Source organism: Protopterus annectens, chromosome 8.part0 (assembly GCF_019279795.1).
Source record: "Protopterus annectens isolate FY-2018-M chromosome 8.part0, PAN1.0, whole genome shotgun sequence".
Lineage (NCBI taxonomy): Eukaryota > Metazoa > Chordata > Ceratodontiformes > Protopteridae > Protopterus > Protopterus annectens.
In genome coordinates this window covers 1,672,131,789-1,672,144,647 of record NC_056741.1, presented here as the reverse complement: position 1 = coordinate 1,672,144,647, position 12,859 = coordinate 1,672,131,789, and the positions used below count along the sequence as shown (strand labels likewise).

Here is a 12,859-nt window from a genome sequence, read left to right as displayed (position 1 = left end):
TTTTTTTATGTATGGCGGTCGTCGGCTGCTCCGATGGCATGATATAATTAAATTTCCTACCAAAGTAATGCCGTTCAAAATCAAAACGGCGTTTGATAGTTCGTTTATTAAACCTAGCACAAAACCGACAACCTGTGATGTCGTGGTCAGGGCCTAGGCAAGGAATACAATAGGAATGGAAGTCCTTATGAGGTATTTGCTTCCCACAAGAAATGCAATTGTTAACTTTTTCTGACATCGGAGTGAGGCAAGAAAATGTTCCCCAATGGGGTACTTAGCTTTATTGAAGACTTTGGACTGAAATTCAAATCGAAAATCTCAGGTGTCAGCTGACCGGCACTTGCGAACTGCTTCTGCTTCGAGCACTGCGCGGCAAGAAAGACTGAAGAAAATGGCGTCGGATGCCTCATATACCTCTGGCACACTGACGTCAGGGAAGAAGTGACAGCAACCGACGCTGGACCAAGACTTTGGAATTCGGGCCGACTGCGGGACCGCCTGATGGCAGGATAACCCAATTGTGATGACTGCAGCAGGGTACACGAACATCCAGGACTGCAGCAGTGAATACACTTGAACATCTACATGTTAAGTGTACACAACTGTACTATGTTCTTCGTGTTTCACTGTTGCAGTCATTACATTTGGGTAGAATCCCAAAGCTATGGTTGGGAGGATGGAATTATACAGCATTAGGACCAGCTATAAGGCCCTGCAGGACAGCAGTGGCAAAGCCAGCTCTGGATTTAGAGAAAAGAGGTAAATGGTAATGTTTGTGAATGTATGAACTGAGCTCCAGGTAGCAGCTTCTAAAATGTGTTTGGTAGGAACCCCTCTGAGAAAGGCTGCTGAAGTAGATGCAGCCCTGGTGGAATGAGATCTGATCCCCTGGGGGAGAGGTTTACCATGGTGCATATAGCAAAAACAAATACAATGGCTTATCCATTTGGAAGTAGGCTGCTTTGAAATAGCCTTTCCCTCTGCTCCTGCAGCAAATGCCACCAACAGTTGTTCAGATTTTCTTAGAGATTTTGTTCTGTTTAAGTAAAATCTGAATTGTCTATGTACATCCAATGAATGCAGAATCTGCTCACCCTTGTTCTGTGGATTGGGAAAGAAAGTTGGCAGATGAATGGTCTGATTAAGAGCCACACTGGATACTACCTTAGGCATAAAGGATGGACTGGTCCTGACAGCCACTCTTGTCAGGATGAAAAATAATGAAAGGCTCCACTGCCATAAGGGCCTGTAATTCTGAAATCCTTCTAGTTGAAGTGACTGCTAAAAGGAAAGCTGTTTTCCAAGAGATAAATTTTAGTTCCACAGTATCAGCTGGCTCAAAAGGAGGGAGAGTGCATTTTTCCAAAACAAAATTGAGGTCCCATGCCCAGGGACTTGTTACAAGAGGGAAGGATTCTGTATGGAGGAAGTTTAGTAACATGGTAGTTAGTACACTGACTGGCTGATGGTTATCACTTGAAGTGGACTGGCTGGACAGTGAGGGTAGGAGAAGCTAGACACTGGGGGTGAGTTGGAATACTTCCAGCTGATGAACTACAAAACCCAGCTACATGGGCAAATATCCTTCCAGCTGCAGGACAGCATAGCAAATATTTAACCATTCATTCATCAACCATACAAGTGGCCTACTCCTTTAATATTATGGCAAAATCTTCCAGCAAGGCAAGCATACACGCAAGTCACATGAACTGCTGCCCAACGGCACACAACTGCCATATCACAAGACAAAAAGACAAAGACAGATGCAGTACCTGAAAAACATGCCGATGGCATAGGCGACTAGAAACGAATTGTCAAGAGCACCAAAAAGTTCCTGGTAGTTGCTCTGATCTAGTGAAGAGAAAAAAAAAACGGTGTTAGTTTTACAACTATTGTGGTCCTGTAACAACTCTCAACATTATGACTACAAAGGGCTGAGACAACAAACCAATAGCACAAGTCCATGAAACAGTCATAACAATAAGCACCACCACAAAAGCATCTAAGATGCATGCCAATAATCAGGGTTCAAGAACGTAGCTAAACCTGGTTTCATTCTGGGGTAAAGGCTTGTACCACTTCTACTGCATTTATGGTAGTAATGACACTGGTAATACGAGTGATTACACAATGAAGATCAACTTAAATGAACTGAGGGCACTCCAGGAAATATGCATGGCACATCCTGCATTACAGTGCATCAGAAAGCCACCATTAGCTAAGGTGCACATCATCTGCCACTTGTTGCCAAAAACAACAAATCTCAAGAGTAACCAGATTCTCAACTCCTTTGAAGTTCAAAAATTCCCATGGCAGAACAAATCCAGCAGGACAGAAAGTCTGGAACATACAAATACGACTTCATCATAGCAGAAAAAGACAAGTGTCCATGGGCAATTATCTGTCAATGGTCAGTCGAACCCACCAGGAAGGAGCAACACCATTAAGGATTTGGGAGCTGATAAGCTTTCTTTTAACTGTGGTGGCTCATGAGCATACGTCAAACAGAAAAAGAGAACAAAGGACATACTGCTACCCACGAAAATAAAGGAAAGCAGAACCTATACTATGCAGATGCATGGTGGGCTTCTGGGTGAAACAGCTGGCTCTAATCATAACATTTAACTGCATACAAGAATAGGTACAACTTTATCTACTTACTGAACAACTTTTTCCAATGAGCGCATGTCATGTTTAATGCAAAATCAAACAAAGAAGATTGGGCAAATATTGCCAAGTCAAGATGTGCCATGCTGATGGACTCCTACCCAAGAAGACTAAATGCTCTAATTAAAGCAAAAGGTGCTTCTACAAAGTATTAGTGTAAGGGTTTGCACACTTATGCAACCAGCTTATTGTACATTTTTTTATTGTTTTATATTTTTCCCCCAACAGATTTGTTTGTTTTTCAATTGAATTGTACAGGTTATAGGTCACATTAAAGGTGGGAAAAGTTTTGAAATGATTTATTGTGGTCTCTTTTTGTATCACAATAAAACTGGCTTTTTAACATGGGTGTGTACAGTTTTTATATTCACTGTAATTCAAACTAGTCTAGATTATCACTTTTTTTCTTCGACTTGAAGAAAAATGAACTAAAACCTACCCTTTAGCCCACATTCACATAATTAGCCAAAATTTTTTGGCAAACCACAAAACTTTTTTGTTTTTTTGCAGACAAAGCTTTATTATGTCCATCTTTGTATGGGAGATGGCAGTATTCAACTGCTCTGTACATATTTACTTAGTCACTAATGATCTGGTGAGTGGGCTAGTCAGTTGACTTTCAGGCACAAGTTAGATCTTTTCCGGTACTTGCATCCAAAATGTTAATAAGTCATCTTTCTGGTTTGTGTCCGATTCAGACCATAAATATGAATACAGTAAATGGCAGTCTTTCAATATTTTTATTGTTTGTAGCAGTTTAAATAAGGGTGGCAGCATTCTGATTGACTGATATGTTGCTTGTATGCATAAAAATAATACAGGCATACAAAGATCTTGGTACCTACAGGTAATTGTAGAATCTATGAACAGTGTTATTTTATTTTGAGTTTTTATTATCTGAAGGCCTAATTAAGCACATTTACTTCCCTTCAGGTGTGAGTACCCACGGTGGTGGTGGTGCTGTGGTAGCATTGTCGCCTCACAGTAAGATGCTGTCCGGTTCGACTCTCAGCTAGAGCGTCTTTTGCGTGGAGATATGCATGAATGGGTGTACCTTTGTTGAAGGTTGTGTGTCAGGGCTGGTAACTCGACACGTAAAAATCAACTACCAATCATTAGCGGACCGGAGTTCCGCTGTGGTGACCCCTACCCAGGAAAAGCCGAAAGACAAAAACTTCCCTTCAGGTGTGACTAGAAGTTTTGTTCCGTTACTTGATTACATCATATTATGTAATAAAAGCGTGTGACTTAAGGTCAGAGATGCTGAAATGTAATACTTATCTAGTGTGTCCTACATCCATCACTGAGAGCAAAGGTCCGATATCAAGATAGAAAAATAGGTGTTACGTACTTACTGTAAATATAGATTCTTACTGTACCCTCCCCAGCTACCTAGACTGACGAGTAATTCAACCCTGTGGCAGATCCCAGCCAGCATCTTTTTCTACTACATAGTTCTCCCATAAAAGTATTCCTGTTGACACAGTCCCTCAGATCAAGTTTGCCACCAAAAACAAGAAACAGTGAGACAGACATGCTAAGTAAGGAGTGGGGAATAGGCTTTGGGCTTAAGAGTTCTACCGTGTCTATACAGAGACAAGCAAATGACAGCTAGTGGCTCGAGGGGAGGCAGTTGCTGTGAGAGATGGAGTAAGACAATAAGGATTTATGGCAAGTATAAAACTTGTATGTCCTATATTGTTCCCACAGTATGTCTTGATGAATGATTAAGAATCCTCAGCTACTTGCATTCTTGGGTGGATTCGTGAAAAGATACCAGACTGGCAGATCCAAAACAAAATATGGATCTAGGATCCTGTCTGTATTTGATGAAGATATGCATTTTTGACCAGGTCACTACAGCACAAATGTCATGAATACAGGAGATCCTGAAGAAGGCCATGGAAGTTGCAATTGGCTTTGCAGAATGGGCCTTAGTGCTCTAGCACAGAATCTTATTGCTGAAGTAAATGTGTATAGTGTAATCTATCATCATCTGGACTGAGAAACTTTGGAAACCTTGGAAGTTAGTTTAAAAGATAAGGAGAGAAAGAGCTGGTTATCCTTGAGGACATTTTTTATATGGTGCACATAAAAATGAAACGGTCTATGAAAATTCAAGGTATGGAGTAAAAATTCTCCTTTGTCGGTATGAATACGTAAAATGACTGAAAGGTAAATATTCTGGTTTGTGACAAACTTACAAGTGATCTTAGGTAAAAAGGAAGGGCTAGGCCTGCCAGAAGCTTAGTTTTTATGGAAAACTAGACATGGGGGTGCAGGAGATAGTGTAGTTCTGACATCCTTCTTGCCAAAGTACTGTAATGACAAGGAGCAAAGTTTTCCATAAGTGTTTTATGCTGAAAAAAAGGCAGGTATATAGGGAGCACAGGTAAGAGCCTGTAAAACAAAGTTCAAATCCCATGGCAAGGCTGGTTTGAGAGGGTGGAGGGTCTAATAAAACTGTCCATTTTTGAAAGGCTCTACAAACATTTTGGGAAGCTGATGAAAAAGAAATGGTGGAAATTAGATATGGTCACCAGCTGAACCTTGGTAGTGGAGTTACAAGATCCCACTGAAGTGGAGCTTCCATAAACTGAAGGAACAGGGGGCCAAGAGGGGATCCAGTCCTTGATGCACCACTGGTAGGTGTCATTTTGTGAAGCTGGGAGAATCACAATGACCTTTGTGACACCCCACCACTGGACCAGTAATCAAAAAGACTCAGTCCTCACCACTGGCATAAGTGGCGGATGTACACTGGGAGGATGACAAGTTATACACACAGGATTTCTAGATGCCAGATCTCTGCATCAAGTGCAATTTCCCTTAAGAGCACACAGACCACAGTTAGTCCGGGGCTGGTATCTCCCTCTTTTTCCAGATCCCCAATAAGATTTTGGCAGAACTATAGAGTTGAGATCTCAGCTAAGTGACCAAGCCAAGACCTCCATCATCCTCTCTGTCCAACCAGTGCTTTGTGTCCCTGCCCAAGTAGCTGACACACACACTCTGAGGTTTGATTTACACACACACAAAACAGGCTGACACAGGTTTACTAGCTATGTCCCTTCTGCCAGACTATAAGTTATTTCCCCTGCCACCAGTCACTCCTTATCAGCTACTTTAAGGCCCTTAACAAATGGTGTCCAATCTTACTGTGTAATATTACTGTTAATACAAATGGTAGTTTGACAAAGAGTAAGGCTATTAGGAGTGGCCCATACAGTGTCACAAAATAAATATGCAAGTACTCACAGAACTTAAATATCTCTAGAGTGATGTAGGGATTTATGCCAGAGTGGGGGATGGTGCTGAAGGCTTTGGCAAGGTCCAGATAGGCAGAGTAGACTGCCTTACCCTCATCCACAGCTCTGCATACCGATTTGAAGTCAATGAGGTTTAGGAGACATGATCGGCCCTTCACAAACCCAAACTGGGTGGGGTCCAGTGTTTGAAGTTTTCCAATGTCTATGTTAATAAGTTCCATGATAATGCGTTCCATGCCCTTGCAGATCAGGCTTGTCAGACTGATGGGACAGTAGTTCCCAGGATCCAGTGATTACCAGAATTTGGCAATAATAAAACAATAAAACACTTCCAAGACAATATAGAAATCACCCTAGTTTTAAGCATGATCTCTCTTGCTGCACTTAAACTGAAAGATAACATCTTTTTATCGTCTGGCCATCAAGTAATTTAATTTCAGCTATTTTTCTGAAGTTAACCTTCTGTATTCCAGTTGCCACTGTTAAAATAGTTGCATCTAAACAGTTACAATAGTGCAGATACATTTCTGTTCTATTCCAGAAGGGAATGCTGTGATTACATTTTAAAGCACTTAGCAAAAACCTTTTCAACACACAATTCTGTACCAGCAGTTTGATATACACCTGACATACAGTTCTATTGTAACACAAGTATTTTATATGAATCACTGACATTCACAAATGACTACAATTTAGAAAATTCCAGAAAGCTGGGCTGGCAGTATCTCCTTTCGTGACAACTTTAGCAAAAAACTATCAATGGCCATCACTAGAACCGGATAAACCATGTAGTTAGTTTCAGGGAGGCAATATCTGGGGATGCCTTTTCAAATGGGGTGTGACAAGACATCTGAAAATGGATTTAGCAGCCAAGACTACTTTAAGGTGAGGCAAATGCAAGGGCCAAAAAGAAGGCAATGAGGATGAATGAAGCCTTGAATGAAGCCTTGAATAGAAATGGTTTCTGCAGGAACCTCCTCATGAGATAAAGAGGAAGGAAGGCATAAGGAAGACCAGTTGGCAAATGTGGGACCCAAGTATCCTTGCGTATCTGTCCCTGTGGGGGGGTAAGGGCAAAGTAGCTGTTGTATTTTGCATCAGGCAGAGAAGCAGAGATAGGCCCAAGCAGCAAAAATCATCTATGGTACTGCCAGACTGAGGGACCACTTGGGAGGCATCAAGATACAATGGCAGAGCTTATCCACTAGGAGGTTGGATGGATCTGGAACATATCTTTAAAGCTCGGATTGCAATGCATCTCCCACTGCCACATTCTCATGACCTCTTGCTGGAACAGGTATGAAAAGATTCCTCCTTGCCTGGGATGTATATAATTACTGAGCTTGTCAGTGTGGACTGAGACCATACTCAGGGGAAGGAAGTCCAAGATAGCCTTCAATACCTACAGGGACTGCCATTAACTGCCCTCGTCCAGCAGCACTGAGAAGGTGAGCTGTTTGCTGTTATGTCCCTTGGAATGTTCTCCCCTCAAATTCTTTTACCACCCAAAAGACAAAGCATCTGAAATGACTGAGTAATGGAAGGGGTATAATGAGGGGTTTACAAACTGGGACCAAGGAGGACTGTAGTCACTACAATAGATGCTGTCTGCAGAATGAAGTAAGAAATATGGAAAAGTTGATATGGTGTTAGGGACAGAGACCGCAAGACAGTAAATGTCCATTGCAGCACTCATATGAACACAAGTCAAAAGGGTGGAAAAAAACAGTAAATCCACGAAATTGGAGAAACCAGAATCCAAATTAAAAATATATAACCAGGATTTTATTGAACACACCACCACGCTGTTGGCACAGATAAACAGTTAGCACAAAAACCACTTCGTATTAACGCCATTATAGAACACTGCGTTTTCGTATTCCACCATGTACTTCATCAGATAAATAAACATTTTTACATCTGCTTATATATCTTTCCAATTTATGCAATTAATTAACACATTTAAATGGTCATTATTAAATTAAAACAGATTTTAAAATCTTTCAAAAAATTTACACCGAGCTTTATAGCTCACCTAATGACCCTATGGATTTTTTCGTGCTGATACCCTTAAAGAATTATCTTTCCCAAAACTAAATACGGATCAGTTTCACTTGTTAGATAAAGAAATTACTTCTCAGGAAGTCCTGGATGTGATCAATAACCTCAAATTAAATAAGGCCCCGGGTCCTGATGGATTCACAGCAGAATTCTACAAATTATATCCCAACAAGTTCTCACAGGCTTTATATTTGATTTATAATCATGTTCTCCACCAGGGTACAAGTGATCCCCATTTCAATGCATCTAAGACTATTCTTATCCCTAAAGGTAAAGCAGATTCAACCAAACCGGAAAATTTTCGACCCATCTCCATTATTAATGTAGACTTAAAGATCTTGGCCCAAATTTTTGCCAATAGACTTAAAGTACTGCTACCTAGTATAGTCTCTAAAGAACAATCGGGCTTCATTAGAAATGGACAGACCTCGGATCATACTCTAGCTTTAGAAGCTATGATAACTTTCTCATCTTTAGCTAGGTACCCCCTGTACACTCTAGCAATAGATGCTTCTAAGGCCTTCGATAGAATGAGTATGAAATTTTTACTCTCTATTCTACCTCTATTTAACATTCCTACTTCATTCACAAAATTTATTGAGACCATTTACCACAAAGCCTATACAACACTACATATTAATAATGGTATATCTGAGAGGATTAACATAATTAATGGTACGAGACAAGGTTGCCCTCTCTCTCCTTTATTATTTAATCTATATATAGAGCCTCTCTTTCTTCTTATTAAACAAAAAACTCATCAGATCATCCCCAGGCTATTTAGAACTAGTATCCCCCTCTCGGCATTTGCGGATGATCTAAATATTTACCTCTCTTTACCAAATTCAGACTTAGAGAAAATCATGAAATCCATTAATATCTTCTCTAAATTTGCCAACTACAAAGTTAACAAAAATAAATCTCAAATTTTTCCGGTTAATATCACATCACCATATCCCCTAAATTTTTCCTCTGATGTTATTCCAGTTAATTCAAGTCTTCGTTACCTGGGGGTAACTTTCTCAACTGATCAATCTATTTCATATCAGGAGAACATTTCTTCTCTTTGAAAGGAGGTGCAATGGGATTTAAAGAGATGGTCTCAACTTAAGCTTCCCTTTCTGGCACGTGCAACTATTATAAAAATGAATATCCTTCCCAGATTCTTGTATATTTTCAACTAGACTAATTTGATTATCCCTCTATACTTTTTCAATAAATTACACTCAACCTTCTCTAAGTTTATTTGGTCTCCTAAATCGGTGAGAATTTCGTATCCTAAACTTACTTACCCGAAGGATTTGGGTGGTATTTCTCTTCCTGACTTCAAACTTTACTATGATATTATTCAAAGTAGTCACTCTCCGCTAATAATGCAAACCATCTACCGGAGAATGCAAAATGCAGGTGTGAAATGTGTACAGCCCTATACCAGTGTACAGTAGGCAATTCACATGGATGGACAGGCGTATGACTAAGATGGCACCCATAACTGCAAACCCGGTGGAATTACACTGCCGTAGTAAGGCATTACACAAGTAATACACATAGGGACTACAGTTGACATTCCCCATACAACAAACACAGACAACCAGCCGATGAAGTCCAAAGCAAAGACGAGGTACTGTAGGGACAGTCAGTGACCACTCAGAGCACACCAAGAATTAAAGGCAGTCACCATAGTCTATTGAGCCCACTGCCTGCTTCATAAGCAGACTTATTCAGAATACATACACTGCAGTCCAACCTACTACATTTAAAAGCATTAATTGGTCAGTACATTAGATGTGCTAGGTACTAATTACATGCCTTAAAGGCAGACAAGCAAACAAACCTTACTTGGGTTACAGATCCCACACAGTGAGGACATCAGACATTGCTTCGTAAGGTACAGTCTTCATCGGAAAATAGAAATATATGTACATATATGAAAGATGAACCAACAGAAAATGTTTTCCAAATGTCTGACTGTGTAAGATACATATATATGTCCTACGGATTGTGCCAATATATTAACAGAACTGCAGACACCTAGTAATATAAATGAACCATAATATATACACATAAACCATATGATTATGACTACTGTAAAATAGACCAACGAAATGTAAAGATTCACAATGTGCTAATGTAAATATTCATGTAGAAGGTTACTTAAATAAATCAATTCAGACATCCATGTCTAAATAGTAACACAAGGCCAGCGAGGTGCTTGCCCTCACATGTACTGGGATGTTGTTCCACAGCATAGTGTGTGTCTGGGTGATGAATCTGTCCCAACAACACGTTCGATTAATGACAGTGTCAAGGTGTACGTCAGCTGCCCTTGTGGTTCTGAGGGATCTAACTTATTTTCGTGAAGCATACTCATCAGATCTGGGTTCGACATAGCCTTGTATGCCAGGCACGGGTCACCTCTGGGCAAGTGGTATGCAACTGTATACAGCTGGATTTCTTTCAGTCGGTCAGTATAACACATGTACCTGAGCCCCTGCATCTGTTTGTCGATGAACTGTTGGTGCCTTTCCAGCTGCTGCAGGTGTTGGGTCAGATACATTCTGAACGGGGCATTGTACCCAATCATAGGTCTAATGAGTGATGAGTACAAGGGGACAATGACCTCCCCTGATCTAGATGTGAATCCCTTCATGATGATGTGGGCAATGTGGATGGTCTACCTAACTATGTTAGCAACATGTGTGTCTAACGAACGGTTAACAACAACACGTGTCCCCAGATCACTGGTAACCCCCTCTGTGCTCAGTGGATTGCCACCTATATGGTAGCTCGGGGTAACATTGTTCTTCCCGAAGGGTATGCCTATGCATTTCCTTGCATTTAGCTGTAGGACATGTCTCTGGTACCACTTATCAACATCTGTGAGGCACTCCTGAAGGATATCTGTGTCAGATGTGTGTCTGACTTTGGCACCCGGTTTGCAGTCATCTGCAAACATTGTCACCCATAACCCCCCTGTGTATGCGTGTACATTGGAAACGTAGATGCTGAGAAATAGTGGACCCAGGACTGAGCCCCATGGGACACCACCTGTGACTGGCTGTGAGTATGACATGGCGCCAGCAACTATGGCCATGTGTGTTCTGTGACTTAGCCAGTTTGCAAACCATATGGCGATGTATGGATTTACATTCAAGATGACGGGTTTATCAATTATACCCGAGGGGGGTATTGTGTCGAAGGCCTTTGCCGGGTTGAGGTAGGCTGTATGGACTGCTTTACCCTCATCAATGGCCTTGGTGACTGATTCTACAAAGTGAAACACGTGTAAAAGGCATGATCTGACTCTGACCAAGCTAAACTGGGTTGTATCCAAAGTATGCGAGTCCCCTATGTCTTTATCTATGTGTTCCATTATGATCCATCTCCATGGCTTTGCAGATAAGGCTTGTCAAACTAATGGTATGGTAATAACCAGGGTCAGTGGAGGCACCATCTATGTGGAGTGTGACTACAGTCGCCCTGTGCTACTACTCGGCACGATCCTGAGGTGAGGGTAAGATTAAAGACCTGTCCTAAGTGTGCGTTTAATTCCCATAGAGTTCCTGGAGTACACAGCTGGGACACCATCTGGACCCATGGATGCTGTGTTGACTGCCTTGGGGCTGGATGTGGGTAATGCTGGACATACCCACGGCAGACGTGGCGTTGCTCCGAGTCCGATGCCCAAGGGACCACACACATAGCTGGCCTTAGGCATAGGCCAAGTAGGTAGCCGTCTAGGGCGTTGCTCTACTCGGGGCACCTTTACAGACTCTATTTGGTGTAGGTAGATCAGGAGGGGGGTAGCGGGTGATGTATCGGTGGCAACTTCTGCCTAGGGCACCACTTAACCTAAGGCCACTCTTCCCGTGGGTAATACAGCAGTACCCACACCCAGACGCGGGTCATTGCTAGGGTCATTGCTAGTATGGCATATCATCTATGTCAAGAAACCATATATCCCCAGACATAATGGCACAGCATAATGCCTGTTCGCACCCAAAGGCAAACATACATCACCCGCGGCGGTGCGGACGCATCGCGAGATGTCAGTTAACAATGTCGACATAGTCTCGCTTTGTGAAACAAACTCCACATAGACATTCAATACTAAACAGCGACGGAGAACCCGATGTCCTCGTGGCTGAGCTGTTCAACCTGTTCCGCCATGTGAAATGTGTGTAGCACAGCGAACCGCCCAAACCAAGCAACGGACATGTCTGTGGCTCAGTGAAAGTCGTCACGCAATGGTAAACCCTTGTAATATTGCGACACAGGCCATACATACGGAGGATTAGTAATGGAAATTGGTCCGTTCGACCAGACCATGTGCAATTAGTATAACATCTACAACGGGTACACCGGCCAATCGGCGAAACGGTTATGAATAAATGGGGGCGTGACATGGTACCATGGACACGGACAAAACGCGCCCATGTGACTCATCTAACATTCGTGACAGGGTCAGGGCAGTCCCGCAGTGGGCGGACAAGAACAAACCCAAAGCACCACAGCAACAGGCTGACAATCGAAGGCCAGTATGCGAATGGGATATAAGCACCTGTCATCTGAACAGCCCTGCGGTGACGACATATGCATCCTGGGCCATGAGCGAGGGGAATTAGGAATGTTCAACATGCAGTACCGCACCTTTCCCAGCAGGAGAATGGATGCCTGTGACGCGTGTGCGGGGGATATGTAAATGTACATAGGTACCATGGGTATGCATATTAATGACAACGAACAGCTAACGTGTACTGGTCACAGTAACAGGCAAACGTGAATGCAGTCACGCTTGAATTACGACTATAGAACATATAGATGTGCATGTGTAATGCGCCCATGCTGCAAAGACTGTTACA

General features: G+C 42.1%; 1 protein-coding gene across 1 annotated transcript in view; it reads right to left on the bottom strand.

Moving 5' to 3' along the window:
• The window catches only part of SLC37A2 (solute carrier family 37 member 2), a 199,102-nt gene that overhangs the window by 163,060 nt on the left and 23,183 nt on the right, over window positions 1-12,859 (bottom strand). The window contains exon 2 of the mRNA XM_044079480.1: window positions 1,773-1,851. Coding sequence (XP_043935415.1) covers window positions 1,773-1,851 — 79 coding nt within the window. The remainder of the gene's footprint in view (window positions 1-1,772; window positions 1,852-12,859) is intronic.